This window comes from Rhamphochromis longiceps, linkage group LG6 (assembly GCF_057381845.1).
Source record: "Rhamphochromis longiceps isolate RC_006_pf linkage group LG6, R_longiceps_female_GT1.1, whole genome shotgun sequence".
NCBI classification, from domain to species: Eukaryota; Metazoa; Chordata; class Actinopteri; order Cichliformes; family Cichlidae; genus Rhamphochromis; species Rhamphochromis longiceps.
Genome location: NC_140562.1, coordinates 687,193 through 710,021, shown reverse-complemented (window position 1 = coordinate 710,021; position 22,829 = coordinate 687,193). Strand labels below are relative to the sequence as shown.

Genomic DNA, 22,829 nt, shown 5'->3' with positions numbered 1-22,829 from the left:
AGTGTGAACTACAGATCATTCGTCCCAATGCAACACAATGGAATTCAACCTACCTTGCCATTGAAAGGATAATACGCATCATTGATGAGAAGGGGGAAAATGCCATCAGGAGCATTTGTGAGGAGTTCAAGGTGAAAATGTGAGTAAAATTGGACACCTACCAATATGGTTGCAAATTTTGTGAATTTTCCTTAATGGATGGTTAAAAACGTGAGCAGACTCTTAATATTAAATCAGAAGATCCCTATTATAGTCATGGTGGGTTTTGTTGTTGTGTCTTACAGGTTGAGTCCTGCAGAAGTTGCATTCCTTAGGGAGTACTGTACCACCATGAAGCCACTGGTGAAAGCTTCAAACATTCTTCAGTCTGAGTCCACTTCCTTTATGGGATGGCTCCTGCCAGTAATCCAACAACTACTGTCCAAACTTAGCAGGCTGGAGACATCAAGCAAGACATGCGTGCCACTCATCAGAGCCCTGCAAAATGGCCTTCAAAAGCATTTTGGAGCGATGATGGAGGATCCAGAGTTGGCTGCAGCTGCAGTCCTCTTACCCAAGTTCAAGACTTCCTGGACTGACAGAGCAGATGTAACAGAGGCTGGTAAGGATTCATGTGATCCCATTTTTGTGTATTTTTACATTTGAACACATGCTTAAGTTAGTATTTCACCTAATACATTGTAAGTTATTGATGGTCTGTCCTGAATACTAAACAATCCTTTTTGAGAATTTGCCGTTTTTAAATTTGTGTTCAGGAATAATCACTGAAATGTAAATAACAAAATTGTGTTATCTACTTGCAATTACAGCCTTGACATACATCAAACAACATCTTGAAACGACAGAGCATGAGAGTGAGGATCAGCAAAGAGAGTCATCTGATGAAGATGAATTCTTCTCCAGACCAATCTCCAGAAGGCTGCAAAGTGCAGTTGAGCTTGATGGTTACCTTGCTTGTGCCACAGACACCATGGAGCTGCTGCACTCCTTCTCAGGTATCAAAAACCTCTCTCTTAAACTGAACACAGCTCTGCCTGCTTCTCTCTTGTTTGTTTATCACACATTTCGAGCCAGAAAGAGGAAAACAGCGGTGGTCGCTCTAAACAACAGCAGCAGGTTAAAGCTTGATCAGCTGCTGTTAGAATTTATTTAATATTGCTTTCTAGTTTCAGCTGATGTTGGCTGGAGCCACAGCTGTAACAGCTGCTGGTCATTGATATCGGTTTGGATATGTGGTGAGAGGGAAACGTGAAGATGAAACCAGGAGATGTCCTTACTGAATCATCAGAGCTGAACAGGTGATGGAGAAACAGGTTTACCTTTTAGGTGACATGGATGAGTTGAAGGGAAGTTATGAACTGTTTCTAAGAGACAAATAACATCAGGATCCTTTTCTACTGACAGCTGGTAACTGTGCAGGGACGGGTCTAGCAAAGTTTTGCAAGGGTGCAGGTAACCATATACATGCACTGTTTATAAGATTGGGGAAACCTGCAGTCAGCTGAGACTGAAGAAGTCAATTGGATGAGTGACGAAACGTTTTTCCCACAAAACGTAAAGTCCAGATGAACAGAATCAACTTTTGGAGATACTATATAGCTCATGCTAATATCACATCTTCACATTTTTCTTTTTAGAGGTAACAATAACTTTGCATTCTCGCTACTCACCATGCTCTAAAACAGGTATATGTTAGCAATGACAACATTTAACAAATGTTTTTAAAATTCTAGCCGTGCTAATTAGCCTTAGGATTGGTTGAGGTCTGTGAAAGCCTTTGGAACAAAATCAGTCTTGTAAAGCTCACTATTTTCCAGCTGAGCCTATAGCACATTTGTTAAAGTCAGTCCGGATTGTACAGCTTCTAATCAGAAACAATTAAAGTTTGTTTCTTTTTTTCTGCTCATCAATCTTTTTCTGTAACCAGGATACCTGGAAAGTCTTAAATAACTCATGTTAAAATGTTGCAGTGCTGTAGAGTGGGGTCATGTTAACAATCCATTCAAACTTGTGGTCTTCAAGGTCAACTTTATGATTTATTGGTTGAAAATTGACAAAAAGCTTTAGAACTTAGAAACTATCATTCCTACAACTGTGCTGTGTATATGTCACAACATATAGCAGGAACCTATAAAGGTAACTGACCTTTGACCTCTCCTTCAAGAAGGTACATGTAATGTCCACAGTGATTAGACATACTTAATAAAACAGTGTGGGGCACAGAGTATTGTTGTGCATCAGTGTGGAACATGTCAGTAACACTGAGGGTTACACACACTTTGCCAGGTACACCTGTTCACCTGCTCGTTAAACACAAATGTCTAGTGAACCAATCAGACGTCAGCAAATTAAAGTATTTAAGCATACAGACATGTTCATGATGACCTGCTGAAGGTCAAAGCAAGTATCAGAATGGGGGAAAGAGATTGCGTGGTTGTTGGTGCCAGATGGGCTGGTCTGAGTATTTCAGAAACTGCTCATCCAATGAGCTCACAAAATTACCTCTACAGTTTACAGACTGTAGTGGCAATCCAACCAGCAAAAGGCCACCTGAGGGAATTTGAGGTATTTCCAACTCATCCTGGTGATGAGGTCAGAGCTGTCCTGGATGCTAACTTTTCTTTGGAGGAGATTAGTGCTGCTGCTGGTCAGCTGGCTCCTGCACAGGGTGGGCTGCCTGCAGACTTCTGTAAAAGACTGTTACTGGCATCGAGTCATCGTGTGGGGCTCTCTCTTCTCCCTAAAAAACAGAGATTTGTCTCTGCTTAGAAATGGAGACGTGGCTCTGTTATGCACAGATTACTAACTTCCTTCAAAGGTACTGGCCACCAGGCCGAAACACTTTGTGAAATGAATCACTCACAGAGATCAGTCGTACTGTGTACCACACAGCTCTAATGTGAACAAGAGTTTTCTCATGAGAGACTTGGTAGTTATTTGTAAATTTCACAGTTTGATGTTGGAATAATTTCTTTAGATTAAGAGAAAGTGTTTGATAGGATTGACAATCTTTTTTGTTTTTCCATTATGAGAAGTTTTGCTTTTTGGAGGTGGATTTTTGTCACTTTTGGGGCTGTTGTATCAGGCGGCTTTCTGTTTTGTAAAAGTGGATGATGGGCTGAGCTGCCCAGTGTAAGTTTGGAGAGGATCTAACTGGAATGTCCTGTTTCTGGAATATATATATTTATATTGGTATATTTGTTAGAAATTTTATCTTTGTTGAATGTTTTAAGAGATAAATAAGCAAAGTTATCTGGATTTATGTTGCCAGGTTTATGTCGGAGGCCTCTGCTGGTGTTGTCATTGTTTTTCTGTTTTCATTACAGATCAGAGTGATGTGGACTTTCTCAAAAGATGTTTAGATTTGTATGAGAACCTTCAGCAAAGGTGAGCTGGTGAAAAAAATATGGTGTAACAGGTTTGTTGGTGGTCATATAGAGACTTTTTTTTTTTTTTTTTAGGAAAAGAAGAGTCTCGGAGGTTGCCATGGAGACGGTCTGTGTCAGACTGTCTAAACCAAAAATGGATGCTGTACATACACTGATAAATGTCATTTCTGGAGTGGCCAGATTGAAATCCAGAGAAAACTATGCTAGAGGTGAAAGGTCAAACATTGGTCATCATGTTGAGATTTTTTTAATACCACAGACTGACAAAGAAAACTGAAATTTGTGAATTTTAAAGGTGCAAGATGTGCTGTGTTCAGTCGCAGGGCCTTGCCTTTTATTTCATTTGTCTTTGGTTTTTATTTGTGCTCTTGTAATTATTTTGTGATAAAACTTTTTCTATTTTGAGATCAAGATTCAAGTGGAAATCTTTGTGTGTCTGTCTCTCTCCCTTGGTTTCTGTAGAGGTACAGTGTGGGGGCGCCTGGATAAATGTTAAACAGAAGCTAGATGTAGTGTTCCTCCACTGTCCATTAAGGATATGAGGAAAAGAAATGGTCAAGAACAAAGTGTATGGTGTATTTATAAAAGAAAATGGCTTTTAAATTGTATACCAAAACCACCACCAGAAAGTCAACTACAACTTGTTACATAATCATCATGACTGTTGTATCAGTTTAACAGTTTATGGGTTGACTTCTTTCAGTTCATTCACTGTTTACATCATGAAGGGAAAAGAAGGCAACAGGCTGAGAAATGAAGCTGTTGTGTGTCTTTGTGGCCACACGGGGGCAGTGCTGCATAAATAGTAGAATCTCTTCCTGGACACTTTTTCTAGACCTTTTTAAATGACTAATAAAGACAACAACAAAATGAATTACATCAGGATCTGATATGGTTTTGTTTTTTTGTTGAGCTTTATATATTTCAGAATGCCTAGAGTTTGTTTGTTTCCCATGTTTTGTGATACAGAACATCTCCTCTCAGACGGCTGTTGTCTCATAATGGGTCATTACCTGGTCTGATGGGGTGTTTGTTCCATTTATAAATCAAGTGATTGATTTGTGAAATGAGAGATGGCCTCTGACCTGCTGACTGGTGTCTGATCTTCTCTGCTCCCCTCAAATTTGACAACTACTCAGCTGATGTGATGGTGGACAGGAAGTAACTAAACCTGGGACTCTGGAAACACATTTCTAGGGATAGAAAAGTTAATGTAGATCGTTTCAGGAGATAAATACGAAATAATCGATTTGGTGATTATACTAATATAGTAAGAAAATAATGCATGAAAAAAAGATTTTTTATCTATACACTTAAGCAACGACCAGAGTCTTAGAATTGCACTTTCACCAGGTTTTACTTGACTGAACAACAGAACTTCTCTGTCTCCTTTATAAGGGGTCACATCCTGAGTTACACAATGAGTCTTTCAAATGTGTGCGATAACCCACTGCATGTGTAGTCGTGCTGAGACCGCGTGGTCTTACTTTTATTACCCCTTGATTCAGCTGTGACCTGCTTATCAAGTCTTTTTACAAGTACATCATAATTATCTGCTCTGTGCAGACATAAGTTGAGCAATGGTTTAACAAACTTTCCCATCAAAAACATGAAGGTTTAGCTTTAAGCTTATTTGTCCAAACAACAAAGGATAAACTGCCAGCACCTGGACTGAAACAGAACATAGTAGTGTTGGATGTAAGTAAAGGAAATACAAGTATAACTGTGACTATGGAACAAATCTCCTTCAATGTTAAACCTTAATGTTAACCTGATTGTGTTTATTAGAAAAATCAGCCATTACAGTGTCTGTGATTGCTTCACATAGTTAACTCTGGTTGTCTGTGGGTTTGTGTCAAACTTGGAGTGAACAAAAGCATAAAAACTGTGGAAGATGCAGACTGTGAAAGTCTAGTTTATTTCATGAATACAATTATTTTTTACAGTCGCTCGAACAAAGTAGCGTACATTCATGATAAAGTAAATACCACAACACAACATGGACAGTAAGAAGTAAACTGAATTGTCTTAGAACTTATTATATTCTTTAAGCTTAAAAGCAACACCCAGGATTAGACTGTTTGTGTTTTAAGCCTTTTATTCAAAGCTAGTATGTGTCAACACGTCTTTCTGCCAGCAGCATTATTGAAGTGACACTTTAACGACACTTTACCTGCTGATGCTTCACATCACAATCTTTATGACGAAAAAGCTCAGATGTCTGTGCTGTCACTTGTTATGAAAATGGACAGAACCTGGGCTCAGGCTTCCTCTTCTTCTTTCCTTCCTCTTTAATAATAACCATAGATCAGTAAAATAGCCATATTTTTAAACAAATGATTGTGATGAAGAGAATTTTTTTTTCCAGTGTCATGAACTCAAAATCTTTTAAGTTTAAATCTTTTTTGTTTACCAACAACTGGGCAAATCCAAACTTGATGTACCAGGTCAACTCAGCTCCTGCCTTGACCTCCCCTCTGCCGAGCGTGTACACACACACACACACACACACACAAAGAGGTAGCTCGGAAACTCAGTAAGAAGGAGGAAAAATAGTTTAAGGACACTTTCTCAAATAAAGAGGATTTCATCATCTTTCTGTACATAATGGGGCGATTGTGGCTCAAGAGTTGGGAGTTCGCCTTGTAACTGGAAAGTTGCTGGTTCGAGCCCCGGCTTGTACAGTCTCGGTCGTTGTGTCCTTGGGCAAGACACTTCCCCCGTTGCCTACTGGTGGCGCCAGTGTCCGGCAGCCTCGCCTCTGTCAGTGCGCCCCTGGGTGGCTGTGGCTACAATGTAGCTTGCCATCACCAGTGTGTGAATGGGTGGATGACTGGTTGTGTAAAGCGCTTTGGGGACCTTAGGGACTAGTAAAGCGCTATATAAATACAGGCTAAATAAAAGAAGAGATACATCAGAAACAAATCAGTAGATCCAGAAATTATAGAGGCAAACTCTTTTCAGCTGTAGAGGTACACTTCATGTACTCATTAGCCTACAGTTCAAATGCCTGTGTTAGGGTGCATTGTTTCAGTTTCATTAAGTCTTCTTGCAGTTACATGATAATTATTATGCTGGAGTGATCAAAGCTCATAAACACCTGAGTTACACAATGAGTCTTTCAAATGTGTGGAATATCCCAGCTGTAACCTTTGCTTTCAGTTTGGTTAAATTCATCATTCAGATCACAGACTAAACAACAAGTACAGTAGGTCTTCCACTCCGCAATTAAAAATAGCAACACTCATGTAAGGCTTTATTCTCCATAGAGTCAACATAAAGCAACATTAAATAACGGATCTTTCATCTGAAAAAATTACAGTTTGTATAAATTTACACCGAAGACCAAAATACACACACATACATAAAACCCATAAATCACTAAAACCTATTAAAACACATGGAAAATTACCTCATTTGTTGTGCTATTCAAAGATGTGTATGTGTGTGTATTCAGGCCAAGTCATAAAGAAAACAATAGAGGTCAATATACTTTATGTTCTACAGTCGCTGCAGATTAATGAAATATAGTGGAAACCTGAAGATCCTAGGTATAGTAGTTTGTGGGAAATAAATACAGTGAAGTGACCATTTAGCTCTTGTGGCATGAAACTGCTTAGTGCATTATTATTTGCTTTTCTACAATATGATATTTGTTTAATAATTGATTTAGTGCATAAAATAGTTGATAAATAAAATGTTAAATATCTAATCATCATATCAAAAATCATATATTTGGAGGGAGTGTCTTTGACACATGCTGACTGCATTCTTCTTATAACCAGAACAGGAAGTGAGATCAGAGGAGAACAAGAGTGAGCAGTTTGGTGAAAGGAACAGGAAGGATGAAGAAGAGGTGAACATCCACACAGTTTAAAAGGAGACATCATGGCACAATAAGAGCACAAGCTCTAAGATGAAGACTGGTAATGATTAAAAACTGCACTAAATAGTATCATTCTGTGACTTCACACTTTAGGTAGTGCATAACATTTACCACTTTATATTAATTTTACTATATGTTTAAATAAATAAAAACAAATAACTTTAAAAGGTGCTGTTATTGAGTGAAAACTCAAAAGACTTCAGGGCTGTTGTAAGCCCTGTATGCTTCAAGATCCTAGCAACACCCTCGCCAGCAGCAGCAAACTGATATGGACCAGTTTATGCCTTTTATTCGGTTGTAAACTCTGATATACTTTTATAATTAACCTTTGGGTGACTGCACAAAGACTGAGAGGGGATGACAGAGAGGGAGGCAGATGGAGGAACTCAGCACATATAAGAAACAGGTAAGAGTGGACATGAAGTCAAAGTCAGGGACATGTCCGATAATAAAGACCTTCCACCTGGCTACATATATGTCACTTCTGCTTTGCCCACATTCATCTATGGTGATCGCTCATAACTAAGCAGGGTGCTATGCTCTTATCAAACGACGCCTTTAAAATAATTATTACAAGAATATATTTTTCGTTATTGTTTTAGTTGAATATAAAATGTTTGTGTGTGATTGTCAGTACAAAGAGGAAGCGCGGACAGAGAGACTGGAACTAACAGAGATCAGGTGGATTTTTCACACAATCTACATGCATTAAATGGATGCGTTGTGTGCTTTTCAGTAGCACTCTGCTATTAATGTGAATAATAGCATTTAGCAGCATTCACATCACTGTAAACTTGAACAGGATGAATGCTACTATACTGATGTGACAGACTACAAATTTGTTCTCCACTCTCTGAATTGGTGTACACGAGTCTCTGTGCTGAGTCTGCTCAACAAAGTGTTTGGGTTTGCATGAATTCAAAAGCTGTCATTTAAAACCAGCTCTATTACCAGTTTGCTTCTTGTGCAGGTGGAGTCGCAGGGGGATTTTGAACTGTCTGTATTGTATAATGGTACTTTAAATACTTGATGATTTGGTGGACTGGCCTCTATGTGGTTAAGAGACTGAAACAATGCCGTGCAGGTTTCTCCTCTGATCTGCTTTTTCTTAAACTGTTTTTGAAATTTACTGGTCAACATGACTGTGCCATTGCATCGGGTTTTAAACTAAAGTGACCACCGTAAAGCTGATGTATTATATTAAAATCTGTTATTCTTAGACACTGCTGTAGGTCATCCAAAAATTACATTTCTTTTGAAGGCAACACTAAAAGCATGACATTAAGACTGAGCTGAGCCCTCCTAAAGGTTTGATGCTGGAGTCGCCCCTGATTGAGTGCTTCTCACACATTTATGATTTTGAACAATTTACAGTAAATAATATCAACAGTAAGTACTTTTAAAGATTAAACATATAATAATAGTTGCTAAATTCATGCAAGTCAAATAACTGATTGATCAACTACAGAAACAAAATTGTACTTCATGTGTTTCATGAGCACAAATCTTCATCTGTAAAAAAACAACTAAAGATGTCAGATATTTGTAGTGAAGTTAAATGTACCAATTTCCACTTAGAAGCAGCGGAGAAGAAGCCACAAATGTGATGGAAAGACCAAATAAAATAAAATAAAGTACAAATTCCTTACATTTGTACTTTACTGTAGTAATTGTACTTAATATCATCTGGCAAAAAGGACCCAACAACCTTCATGCAAACTTCACAGTTTCTGAACAACTGAATGATCTACTTGATGCCTGAAACTACATTGAAAACACACATGACATATTTATATTTTAACAATCGAAAGTTCACATGTAGAAACAATTCACACCGAAGCAGCTTCTTGCAGAGCGGACTGTTTATTTTGAATGTTATTTTAATTTTATTATTTTCCATTACTCCGTGTAATGACTTGATTTATCCAACCAATGTAAGAGCAGACCTTCAGAGAAATAGTTGGTCCGGTACAGGCAGGTTCACAACCACCAACATGCACACCATGAATCTTGTTGTTTTTGGCCATCACTCCACCACCAGAATCACCCTGAGAGAGAAAACATAAATATTTTGTACCAAAACATCTGATAATGATACAGATAAAATGTTGGCAGCATGGTAACTCACCTTACATATGTCCACTCGAGGTTCTTTGTAACACATCGTGTTTCCATTTGGCCATAAGAATGCTGAATTACATGGATGGAGGTTAAGCTCACACTCAACAACATGCATCTTTGCACACTGGAGATGAGGCGGTTCATCAGGGACTAGAGAAAAAAGGAAAATAACAAAAGCTACTGCATGTTTCATGCAAGGAAATCAGATATTGAAAGAAACATGATTTGCCTCATTTCTGGAACAAAATGTGTTCTTTAAAAGAAGCTGAGCAGCATTTAAAAAGGAGGGAAATTGACAGTATATCCACAAAAAAATGAAATAAATACTTTATGTCATCACAGTTTTCAAATAAAATGAAAAAGTAACTATAACAGGCACACAAGACAAAATCAAGGTATAATATAAACTAAAAAATTGTGAAATAATCAAAACAATACTGGTCTTACGTTTGTTGTAGTTTACATCAACCGTATAGCCACCATGGCCTGCAATCTGAATGACATCCATCCTACAAATTAAAAAATAAATAAAATTCCATCTCCATGTCTGCAGGCTGAGTATTTCCAGTTCACTCTAAGTCAGCTAATCTTTTCAGATTCAAACATTTTATTAAAACATTACATTTCCTTCCATTTCCTCATGCTCGTGTTTTATTGTCAGTTATTATAGATCATGGATGTAGCTCCTAAGCAGGTACCTAAAATCAAAACCAGAACCCTCTGCTCAATATTCAAGTCTCAGTTACATTATTGTTAATAAAGAAGCTCTGCAGTCACTAATGGGGGTTTGTAACTTCAGAAGCATGATGTCATTTTGTTCATAGACTACAGATGTTGCTACATTTTTTTGCTCTTCCTGGAAGTTTAAAAAACCAACCAACTAAACAAGAAAAATACATATTATGTCAACATATTCCAGAATTCAAACTTTACACTTAAAAGGTTACTCAAAACTCACTTTTTGCGACGTGTACATTTAGGGAAGACAACAGGCTTAATCTTATTCTCTGGTGGGTCGATTTTCAGAAGCATGATGTCATGTTTTCCTGTTTGGTCCTCAAAGATTTTGTGATCAATAATTGTCACCATTCTTCCTGGACCTGGATGAATTCCTACATATGCAGACATAGTCCTAAACAATGGAAATGGTAAAAGAACAAAATACCAGTAATGATTTTTGTCTCTGGACTGGTTTTTTTTAAATATGTGAAACAGTCATTTCTCACCATCCAGGTTGATCTTTCCAGCAGTGAGCTGCAGTTAGAACCCACTGGCTGTGGATCAGAGAGCCGCCACATAGATGATATTAATGTGTTCCATGGGTCAGAGTTATGTGCACGTGATACAGACGATCATTTTTCTCACAGCTATGGTCGTGAAAGATTCTCTTGTGCAAATCCACCTCTGTGCACACCGTGAAACCTGAGAGAAGAGTAATATACTTACAGATGGTTGGCTTACCACCTGAACAACATATTGTGCAGCAACTATACTCGCAGTCCCAATTGTTCTGTTTCACAAACTCTTTGCCTTTTTCAGTGATATAGATGCAAAGCTCAGTGACAGTTATTTATTTGCTTCAGTAGCTCATTAGGGTCTGTCTCAAACTTTTTATAAAAGCAGTATAAAAAAAGCATGAAACATCAGTTGTTCAGTTAATGTGATATTGGCTCACTTGATATAACAATTTCTTTTATTTTATTTGTCTTGTACATATCGTTATTGCACTTCCATAAGTGACAACATTGAACACCGATGTTTGACAGAAACGAATCCACAATGTCTCATTCACTCAGTACAAAACCTTGAGGCTGTTTTCCTGCCTTAGTGAACAAAGATATGAAATGCTATTTGATTATGAGTAAGCTCAAAATGAAGTTCATTGTTCTGTGACATACAGCTGTCTTACAGCCTTAAAACTTTTTGTGTGGGCCTCTTTCAGTGGTCACTTATTGCACTCTTAGTTGTTAATACTCAATATTCAGTTTTTCCCCATGCAGGTTAATCAGTCATGTTTGCATGGTTGTAAAATAAACATATTCATTGTTAATTATTGATAATCAATAAGTACATAACCTAAGAAGTTGTTTCACATCCTCCTGAATCATATCTTGATATTGTTACCTTTTTAATAATAGCACAACTTTAATCAATTGAATTCTTTTACCTCAGGTGTCTATTTCCAAATCCACTCTAAGCTTCTTCAGAGCGGTTGGTGTGTGTGTGTCCAGGTGGCAAAGACCTTAAGGTCAGATTTGTGATATTTGGCTGTATAAATTAAAATATGCATACTATGTGATGTGATTGCAGAGAGATTCAGATGGTGCAAGAGGAGATTTAATGGTTCATTACCTGGACACAATTTAAACTACCATTTATCACAACTACCACCACCATCACCCAGGACCTGAAGTGGGAGCCCACCATCACCTCCGTCATTAAGAAAGCCCAGCAGAGGATGTACTTCCTGAGGCAGCTGAAGAAATTCAACCTGCCAACACGGACGATGACGCAATTCTACACTGCAATCATCGAGTCCATCCTCACCTCCTCCATCACTGTGTGGTACGCTGGAGCCACTATCAGGGACAAACAGAGACTGCAGCGTGTTGTGCGCTCTGCTGAGAAGGTGATTGGCTGCAGACTCCCATCTCTGCAGGACCTGTACACCTCCAGGACACTGGGGCGTGCAGCTCGGATCACAGCTGACCCTTCTCACCCTGGACACAGTCTGTTTGACCTGCTCCCCTCAGGCAGGAGGCTCCGGTCCATTTGCACCAAAACCTCTCGCCATAAGAACAGTTTCTTCCCCTCTGCTGTCGGACACATGAACAATAACCGTATGACTGTTCCCACCACTAACACATGACCCTACGCTGTGTTCACTGCATCATTCCATGTTTGGCACTGATCACCACCTGCACTCATGTATATATCATGTATATATCTATCTACTTAGCACTTTTAATTCTTACTCTTATTTTTATTTTCATGTCTATTTAAACGTAATTTATAACAGTATGTTTGCACTGAAGCACTGCAGCAATTTCCTAATGTTGTAAACCTGCTCAACATTTGGCAATAAAACCCTTTCTGATTTCTGATTTCTGAACTAGCTTGTAGCAGTATTTCTCTCTTTCTCTTTCTTTCCCACACATGCATGAGCGTGCAGTGGCGTGTGAGCACCTACAGAGTTAGTTTTTCGAATATATTTCAAATATGGACCCAAATGCAGAACTCAGGAGACAAAGGATGAACTCAAAGATCAGCTTCAATGCAGTAGCAAAAAATACAAAAACACAGTGGCAGGGCAGCAGCAGGGAAACTGGATACTAGCAAAACCAGGGAAACACTGAGGAAGGAAACAATACGGAGAGGGAGGACACAGCAACCAATTAAGACAAACTGAGGGAGTAAATACACAAGGAGCTCAGGACAAACAGGAGACACCTGGGAGGGCAGCTGAACCTAAATAAGAAAACGAGACAAGCGACGTAAAACTAAATAAAAACCACAAGAGACAACAGACTAACACAATAAGTAACTTGGTGTGCAAGAACAGAAACACAGACGTGACACAGAACGCAGGACAATGGAGGAAAATAAACTCACTGAACTATTTTTACAAATTACAAAAGGAGATAGTCTGAGAAATAAGCTCGAGGCTACAAAATTCAAAGTAACCAGAACAAACTAAGCATAAAGATGAAAGGTGAAAATTTAAATCACAAATAAACTAAGAAACAAATTGAAACTATTTAATAATAACAGCAGTATCTTGGGCTACGTCCACACGTACCCGGGTATTTTTGAAAACGCAGATTTTTCTATGCGTTTGCACCTTTCGTCCACACGTAAACGGCGTTTTCGGTCACTGAAAACGGAGATTTTTAAAAACTCCAGCCAGGGTGGATATTTTTGAAAACTCAGTTTTTGCATTTACGTGTGGACGAGAAAAATGGAGAAAACGCAGCGTCAAAGGTGTGCGCATTTTTTGACGTCACACTGTGCGCCAGGTTATTGTTTCGGTGAAATGAATTTCTACAATGGCGGACTTACACAAAATACCATTACTGTTCATTTTACTCTCTGCAGTGTTTAAATGCTTACACAGTTACTGTCCCTCCACACATAGGACTCAGTTCTGCTTCTATGCGCCATCTTTGTTTACTCTTTCCCACCCAGGCTGACTTCTGATTGGCCAACATTTCTACATGGATAGGAATATAGCGCCATCTGCTGCTTTGGCATGTTCCTAGCAGCGTTTTCCTTCGTCTTTGGCTTTTACGTGTGGACGGGATTTTTAAAAAAAACGAAAACGGAAAATCTCCGTTTTCAAAAACACCCGTGTACGTATGGACGTAGCCTTGTTTTGTGTTTCTGGCTTCTAGGGATTCTAGAAGTGGAAAAATGTACTTGATGGAAGGGAAGAGCAGTCATGCTGTCAAAATGTAAAGTAAAACATGAGTTGAATCTATTAATTTACACACTTTTCTTATTTGCCTTTCCATCATACTGTGTCATAATGTGCTATTTCTTCTCTGCTGTGCTGAATTTCACAATAGAAGACGACCATTTGGCAGCCACTGTGCAGAGCTGTGGCCCAACTCCAAATGTGACCAGAGCTCTTATCCATCCATTTAGTGGGTTTATCAGCAGTGATCAGTCCCATAGATATGGGCTAGTCGGGCTTTCTACACCTGCTAGTCAGTTCAGAAGGTTGTTATCATCCATTCAGATGGAGGATCACTAACAGGAGGATGGGAAGACTCCAGAATCCATTCTCACTGATCTCCGGTGGATACGGCAGTGTTTACAAGTGAGATGATTTAAATGGACAGCATTTATAGAGTGACTATAAAAAGTCAGCGAGTCTGTGTCTGTGCTGAACCATTTAGAATCAGGTTTTGAGTCAGGCTGCATTGAGTGTGGGACTTAAAAGCATTAGGCTTGAAGATGGTATGAAAATCTCTACTTACCTTCTACGCTATATTTTTGTTACTGATTTATTAATACATTTTACATTGTTTCTTTTGTTTATCAGTAGAGAGAACACAGATTTCAGAGGCGCAAAGAGAAGCACTGTTGCTTCATACTTAATACTTTAAAGCTGCATTAGGGGAAGACAAGAAGCAGAAGTACTTCCAGGCACAGCCACAGTGAGGGAGCAGACACCTTACACTGAGTTCGGTGCTGGACCAAGGCCAGGAAGATCGTGAAGGACCTCAGCCATCCCAACAACAGACTGTTCTCTCTGTTGAGGTCAGGAAAGCGATTCCGCTCCCTGAAGACCAACACAGAGAGACTGAGGAGGAGCTTCTTCCCGCAGGCGATACGGTCTCTCAATCACACCACCACACAGTACTGACCCACACATACAGTTCTTACACACACACTGGACTTTCTGGACTTTGGTTTTGCACAACACTGGTCACTATATTCTTCATTTCCGGTTAATACTTGTACAGCTGCTGTTATTGTGTATATATTTATTTATATTTAGATTTCTTCATACATTCTTATATAGTTCTATATTGTGTATTTTGTTGTACAGTTATTTTATTTTCAACTTTAATTTATATATTTATCTTTATCTTATTCTTCCCAGTTAAATTTACCCTTCATTCTAATTTGTGTTGTACAGTTATTTCATTTTTAACCTTAATTTATATTCTATTCCTTCCTAGTTAAATTTACCCTTTTTAATTTTTCATATTTATTTCCTATCTTATTCATAGCCTTTCCTTTTTTTGTTTTCTTTAGGTCACGAGCAGTTGTCCAAGCATTTCACTACATATCGTACTGTGTATGACTGTGTACGTGACAAATAAAATTTGAATTTGTATTTGTATTTTGAATTTGTATTTGTATTTGAATTTGAGTTCAGAGAAGTCAGAATTTCAAGAAGCGTCTGAAACAGCTCAGGTTTGGAAAGAAGCCTTTTATGTTGGGTGTTATAAAAAATATACACATATTTATAATAACAACTATAATATTATTATAAATAGTATCTATTCTCTTATTATTATAAATAAATATCAAACATTTCAGTTGATTTTCTATCACATATATTGTGTTAGCCCTGTGATAAACTGGCAGCCTGTCCTGCTTTTGCCCTGTGGCAGCTTCAACCTCCCACTGTCACGATCCTGGGTCTTTTGACCCAGCGTTTTAAGTTTTAGTTTATTTTTGATGTTTATGGTTTATTTTTAAGTTCATCAGGTTATCTAAGCTCATTTGTTTATTTAGATTCCTCTTGTGTCTTCTACCCCTGTGTTTTAGTCTCCCTTTGCCCTCTTATGTTATCAAGTTTATATTGTCTTGTCTGCGTCTCATGTTTCCTGTTTTATTTTGAAGGTCTGTGTCCTATTTCAGTGTAGTCAGCTTTGCTTCCTTTGTCTCCTTATGTCAGAGTAGTGTCAGCTGTTTCCCCATGTGTTTCCACTTCCCCCTAATCACCCTTGTGTGTATTTATTCTGTGTGTTTCTGTTCATTCTTTGTCAGGTTGTCTGTTGTTCCATGTCTCCAGGAGTGTCCATGTTTATGTTTTTGCAACGTTCAAGGTTTTGTTCTTTGCATTTAGTTTTCCCAGTTTACTTCTAGTTAGGTTCTTTCTTGTGTGCATCTGCCTTTTGTTTTTGTACTCGTTTATCAGCCACATTAAACGGCTCGCTTTTAACCTGACCGTGTTTTACCCAGCAGACATTTATTTCAGTGACTCTTTTGAATTTAACGGACTTTGGATTATTTCCTGTGCAGGAGGAGGAGAAGGAGGCTATTCGGGCTCAGATGACCCGGATAGCCACGGCTAACCCAAGGTTTCTGGATTTTCTTGCCTGATGATTTAAAGAACTTTGTTACTGCCTCAACCTCAGTAGTAATATAACTAGTTTAGGAGCATTTCACTTTTCTTTTGTGCTCTGAAAGACACAGAGGCTAATAGTTTTTAAAACAGAGTACCACAAACAACATGTATCCCTTTAGAAATAAACTTTTCTTGTGATACTTCTAAAAACCACATTCTTAACTAGCCACAATAGCACTGTATCGACCCCCCAATGTTCCTTTAATACACAGGTGTCAAACTCTGGCCCGCAGCCTAATTACATTTGGCCCGCGAAGCCATACCAAATTACTATTAGAGCTGGCCTACTGGTATTATACAGCTAATATATATATTGTTTAGTATTAAGCTTTGCTTGTTCCATATTCAGGTTTCCAGCAAAACTTATTTGAGTCCATAAGAAAATATTCATTCTTATATCTGGAGGAAGAATTTTTTTTCAATAAATATGAATGTTAGCCCACGACTTTGTTCCAGTTTTGAATTTTGGCCCACTGTGTATTTGAGTTTGACACCCCTGCTTTAATACAACCTATAATTGTCTAGTAGCCACACAAACGCACTGCAACAGTAAGACTTGATGATTAGACAGAGGGGGTTACAGGTAGGGCCCCAACAGTCAGCAAAACAAGTCATAAAACAATAAAAGCTGCATACTTATCAAGAGCATCCCAGCACACACATCCCAACTGTAGTTCCATAGTTTCCACCTTTTTTCTTTACAAACTGCTCTTTTCATCTCTCCATGTCAGAGGTCAACTGAAACCAAGTCCACCTATATAAAAACACCCCATCAGACACACAGTATTTTCCTCAGCACTTCACAACTTTCGCAAGGTATATCGTTTTAACTTTTTTTTTCGGACCCCGGACACAGCGCTGTGAGGTAGTTAGCACACAATTTGGCCATGTAGAAAGCATCGTTTGTTTGGAACGCGTCATCACTGTTCATAAGAGTTTAATTTAATCAAACCTCATTTCAGGATCTACGTGGCTCCTCATCACTCGCCGATTCATCATTTTATTTAAATATCTGAATTTTCAGAATGGTGATCCAAGCGGGACACAGAGGCTGCTAGTTTTAACGCACCAGAATGCCGCAAATATAAATAAAAGTCTGACTATCCCGAGAGCCTAGCCGCAGCGACACCTTTCTTTCAAATGGATGCCTGCAGGTGCGTTGGAGCCGACTTTGCTACCCGCACAGAGCGTTTCTGACAGTCGGGCGCTGCTTATGCAATAAAGAAAAACAACAATACAGCATGTTTCTCTGCTCCAAGACATCCGCGGTCCTTTCACACGGTAAGCATGTCTGTTATACCCAGCGCATAAATGTCTGTATGTCAGCGCTGATTAAACCCTGTTTAAAAAAAAAGAAAGAAAAAAAGAAATGTTTACGTGGAGGCTGTTGGCTCATTGGTGTCAGATGAACTTTTTTTCAATCACTGCACTGAGGGCATTAAAATAAATACAGTAACCATGAAAATAAGTTTTGTTGATAAAATACATTTCTTGAAACCGTCCATTGTTTTGTCCGAACTCTAAACACTGAATCCAATTTTCAAACTAAAAGCAGTGCTTTCAAAATTTACACTAAAGCAAAAAACCTACAAGAACAAAAAATAAACAAAATAAAATGATAGTACATAGCGACATATGTGTTTTATTTCTCATAACACATCATTTCCATCTTGTCTTCAGTCCTGCATTTTTATACTTCTAAGACCAAAATGAAAACTAAACTCTTCATATTCACAAACACTATTTGTTTCAGGATTTCATCATGATTCATTTTCCATATGAGGCAGTGCTTTCAAATTACTTTTGAAGTAGTACAGAGAAATTACTCTTCTCCTCTTCTTTTAAATTGCATCAATATTTTCCAACTGAGCAGTAAAAGGACACGGAAGTCAAACATGAAGCATCAACGTGATGTTTAGATGTCGATTAATATTACAATAAGAGACTAAAGTAACTCGCTTTGAACACTTCAGTTTTCTCTCTTGATGCTGCTGTTTGTTTCCTCCTCCACTTGTATTTTTCTGCACTTCAGTGAATGTGCATAGCGCCCTCTGTTGTATGTTTGGGAGAACTGCACTGCACTGTCATCAAACGAAACTGTGCAGAGGTGGAAAATGAGCAAAGGAAGCACATCAACTGAAGAAGCTTCTTGGATCAGAAGTTAAACATCATCCAGAACCTTAAAGAAGTAAAGTCGCTTTCTTTCCAGGCTCCTTAGACAACCATGACCTGGATGACTGAGAACCTACAAACACACATGAGCAGCAGTTTATTTAATGTGGACCTGAGCAGTGCCCAAACCAACAACCAAACAATTTTTATTGGACCCTACTTCAGCCAATCAGCAGTCTTTATCTGTTTCAGCATCAAACACAAACCACACCTTGAAGAGAGGTGACAAATCCACAAACACCTTCAAATGTAAACACACATCACACATGATGAACATGGATCCTAACATAGTTGATACTTTTTTTTGTAAAGCCTGATACTAAATGTATGCAGGCCACCTGAACTGCTTTGTCTCGAGTGCCGCCCACTGGGTTGGTCACTAGAACTGTGTGTTGCCATCACTGGAGCCGTGGTTGGTCTTTTAGATTATTTAGACTGGGACTGTTTTTTGTTGATTAGGCGGCATGGTGTCCTGACGGCTGCCTCTGTTGTTTTTTTTCCCAGGAGGAGGAGAGTGGAGCACAGGTGGACAGCAGCCACGGAGCAGAGAGCACGGAGTTTTGGGTGAAGACATGACACAGGAGTCGAGGGAGCTCAAGAGATTATTGTGTTGTCTTATTTACTCCACTGTAAATAAAGAGCACTCTCCATCGCACGAGTCCTGCTTTTGGGTCCTCCTTCCCCACTTCACAAAGACTGAAACTAATTATACAGGTAATAATAAAGGAACCAAAAGTTCACATCTATAGCTTTAAATTTGGACAAATCTGTCAACACAACCATCATGAATAGAATAAAATACAAACAAACACTGAAACTAATGAAAAATTACACATGATATATGAACTGTGGAAACTAACTGAACAATAAAACTCAGAATAAACAAATTCAAACATTATATGAAAGGTATAAACTGATTTGCATCTTATTGATTTGCAGGCTCACTTTGCTCCAGGACTTGACGACTGGCCCAACCCGTACAGTCTTTGTCTCTTAATACTGAATGTTGAAAACTGATACTCATGGACACCTTATTTCAGCCTCTTTACTTTGCATAAGAGACCCAAAGCTTTACATCAACATGATGTTGTCTAGTGGACCAGCACGTCCATTACATGTTTTGCCGTTATTGCTGTTTGTTACGAGTTCAAATATTGAGGGTGAGCACAAAACAATAATGGTCCAGAAGAGCTTCGGTCAAACAATGATTTTAATGAACACGTGCGTGGGGAGATGAACACTGCCCACAGACAGCATCGATCTCCGCCCAATGATACACAAGCAGTTGTTTTATACCATCAGGGTTTACTTTTATGACGCCCCCTCATGCGTCAAGCAGATACAACACAGGCATAAGTTTCAAAACCACAAATGTTCTGTTGACGACTTTGGACACATTTAAAAGGACATCTTCTCCGTCTGGAGGCCAGGTGCTTCCTATTAATCTTCTAACTCTCGCTTATCTCCTGGAACAAACTGTCCCTTAGGCAGACACAATTTTGCAGTCACAAGCTTTTGCAAACTATTATTTGAACTCTTACACCAACAACGCCGTTAAACTCGCCCTCCCAGAAGCCATCGTCCTCGTGGGTCTCTCTGCTCAGGATGGGGATGATGGCGCCTTCTGGGAACGACAGCTCATCTTCCGTTTGTCCCGCGTAGTCGTACAAAGCCTTTGCGAATGAAACTGCAACACAGACAGTGGCAACGAGGGTATTAAACAAAGCAGGAAATCAAAACTCCGATATTATCTGGTGGAGGCGGATCTCACTCCTCGAGTCTCCGTTGACGGAGCCGGTTGGGAGTTCGGTTTCAGGTTCGGTGGAGTTGCTGGAGGAATGGGATCGGGCGTCCAGCGCGGCCAGCGACTGCAGCATGCTCAGCAGGCTATTGAAGGAGGGCAGCTGCAGGTATTTCTCCGGGACGTAGCCCACCTGTCCGCTACGGTTTCTGGCCTGGAAACACAGACAATGCACACAGACGATGACAACAGCCAAAAATGTTTCAACAGGAAAACTCCTAATGAGAAAAAATAAAGTCAGATGTAAAGAGTAGGGCTGTAACAATATCACTGCATTGTCGCCAGAATTTAATAACAGCCACAAAGAGAATAATAGGAGAGCTTTTGTTCGCTCTTCCTGAATTAACGAGAAATCTAAAATCCTAAACAAGCCTCTGCTGAATTCATGAAGCTTGATTTCATGAACACCGGTGGCCTCCCCTTCCGCTGCTTACTTATTTTCATTCAGATTGAAAACACTCAGAGGTATTGGGATCTCTGTTGGGGCATGCTGTGGGGAATCACAGCACTAAAACAGATCTATATAAATGATATTGCTCACATTTTTATGTATGATTATATTCATTAAAATAAATACCCCATTAAAACACTATATCTGTATATGAAAAGATAATCACCTAAGTAAATATACATAAAATATTGGCTCAACACGTGGAACATTTGCACAATGGCTCACAGGAAAGCCAGACTTACACAATAAACAAAAGTAAAACAGCAACAATGCACAATGTTCCTTCAGGGAAATGATCTGAAAACAACCACACACAAAGTACACAATGACTACACACCAGCAGCTCTGCAGAGGCGTTTATAAAAGAATGACTTCACACAATGATGGGAGCATCCACAGCTGACATTTCTACATTTAAGTAGACACCACTGACCACCCGAAAAATGTCCTCAAAGACTTCTCAAATTTTCTCCCAAAGGTCCAGGAGCAACTTTGTAACAGTCTGTGACAAACAAAGTGAAAATGATAACTAAGTAGCTGGGAGATCATCAAATTAACATTTTATATCCATGACCAGGTCACTCCGCAGATCTCAAACTGATCAAGAGTCCACGAACCGCTGTTAAAAAGCAGAAGCTGACAAACTGTGATCAAACCGGAGCGCTGCTGAGGCAGGATTGGATCACCATCAATCAGGATTTGGTCCAGATTTTCAGTAGCTGCACTTAAGGTATGAATTTAAAAACTGCCTCATTCATGAATTATTGCATTCACAAACTTGGGTGCCATGCCCGCCCACCTGCCTGCCCGGCTGCGTGACGAGAATCTCCCATCAGCCCTTTACGGCTGCGGGGCCAAAAAAACGAAGCAGAGAACTGTGTATTTGTACATTTTTTGATTTGTCTTTATGTTCAGCAGAGCTTCTACCACCCAGGCCAACCTGACCTGCCTCAATGCACCGCACGCATTTTAGTTGAATTATTCTAATTCCTGAAGCCACATCAGTTCAACTGATCCCAGAGAAACACTAAAACGTCCAGTAGATAGTCTGTACCGGTGCGAGGTCTTATAAAAACTGAAACTAAATGTTTGTCAAACAGTCTAAGAGCCAGAGAGTGAACTAATACACAAAACAACCAAGCCTCAAACATGAGAGTGCATCTGCTACATAACTGTGTTTGTGTTATTTTTGTACCTTGACCCAGTCCTCCATGTCGCCATCATCGATGACCTCCAAGATTTCCTGCTCCTCGATGGTCAGCTCGTCTGGCTGAGAAGCCTGCAGACAGACAAACACGTTCATTCAAATTAAAGCTGCGATGTAACAGTTTAACCATCTTCATTTCACCCGTGATGTATATTTTTCAAATACCGCCACACTGGTGAACGGACAAAAATGCTCACTGTGGCTTCAATAACATCAGCCAGAACACTGAAGAAAACACTGAGACCATGCCTGCATTTATACCACACTTTACTCAGGACTCAGGTAATATAAAACAACTAATACTCCAAAGCAGCACAAAACTCAGACTTAAACTAGAATTTCTGTACAAATTCAAAGAGCAGGTGTTTTAAACCTGGACACAGAATCATTAGTGCCACAAAGTTTGGGAAAGTAAATCTAAATGGGGGTTAAACACGACTGGAACTGATTAAAAACAGCCAAAACAAAAAGTGGCTTCACTTCAAAGTCAGAATTATAACTGGTATCCCAGTATTCGCTGCCTGTCTGTTGTCAGACGCATTTGTGTGACCATAAATACCACTTAAGTGGGAAAAGGAACTTCTGGTCATCTCTGCTTGGACTGCTGACTCAAGTGTCAAAAAATGATTTGATAGAGGAACTTGTATTGGAAAAAAGAGGAGCAGGGTATTGATCCCTGTTGATTTACCCGTCAGTCTACAGTCATAACTTTACCTATGACTAAAATCTGACACAAATGAGCATCTTCTGAAGGATGTCACCAGTCCTTCACCTGGTGACATGTTAAAGATCCACGTCCAATCCAAATATTTAATTAAAAGTGGAGGTTGTGCATTTAATTAGGAAGATAAACAGTCTGATAAAGTCGGAACAAACACGAGCTGGAAATAGTCCCACGGTGAGGAAATGAGAATCAGAATCAGAATCAGAATCAGAA

The 22,829-nt window shown here is 39.2% G+C and overlaps 3 protein-coding genes and 1 long non-coding RNA gene across 5 annotated transcripts; 2 read left to right on the top strand and 2 right to left on the bottom strand.

Moving 5' to 3' along the window:
• Positions 1 to 185: 185 nt before the first annotated feature.
• LOC146667043 (uncharacterized) lies at positions 186 to 12,156 on the top strand. Of its 2 annotated transcripts, XM_085408419.1 has the most exons (4): positions 186 to 601; positions 810 to 995; positions 3,327 to 3,387; positions 3,462 to 3,678. In XM_085408419.1, the coding sequence occupies exons 1-4, from the start codon at positions 199 to 201 to the stop codon at positions 3,664 to 3,666; spliced, it is 855 nt and encodes a 284-aa protein (XP_085264545.1). In that variant the 5' UTR covers positions 186 to 198; the 3' UTR covers positions 3,667 to 3,678. The 2 variants fall into 2 exon arrangements, with proteins under 2 accessions (XP_085264545.1, XP_085264546.1); XM_085408420.1 differs by lacking the exons at positions 3,327 to 3,387; positions 3,462 to 3,678 and adding an exon at positions 11,707 to 12,156.
• On the bottom strand, positions 9,153 to 10,524 carry LOC146667044 (serine protease 1-like). Its single transcript, XM_085408418.1, has 4 exons — positions 10,355 to 10,524; positions 9,844 to 9,905; positions 9,404 to 9,546; positions 9,153 to 9,323 (listed from the first exon to the last, which is right to left on the bottom strand). The coding sequence occupies exons 1-4, from the start codon at positions 10,522 to 10,524 to the stop codon at positions 9,165 to 9,167; spliced, it is 534 nt and encodes a 177-aa protein (XP_085264544.1). The 3' UTR covers positions 9,153 to 9,164.
• A 4,848-nt stretch (positions 12,157 to 17,004) lies between the features above and the next one.
• On the top strand, positions 17,005 to 19,120 carry LOC146667042 (uncharacterized). The gene is made up of 3 exons (XR_014911938.1): positions 17,005 to 17,126; positions 17,286 to 17,542; positions 18,938 to 19,120. It is a non-coding gene; the product is annotated as an uncharacterized LOC146667042 (long non-coding RNA).
• LOC146667041 (F-BAR and double SH3 domains protein 2-like) lies at positions 17,952 to 21,960 on the bottom strand. Its single transcript, XM_085408417.1, has 4 exons — positions 21,881 to 21,960; positions 20,205 to 20,388; positions 19,975 to 20,120; positions 17,952 to 18,506 (listed from the first exon to the last, which is right to left on the bottom strand). Exons 1-4 carry the CDS (start codon positions 21,896 to 21,898, stop codon positions 18,423 to 18,425), a joined length of 432 nt encoding a protein of 143 aa, XP_085264543.1. The 5' UTR covers positions 21,899 to 21,960; the 3' UTR covers positions 17,952 to 18,422.
• Positions 21,961 to 22,829: the final 869 nt, after the last annotated feature.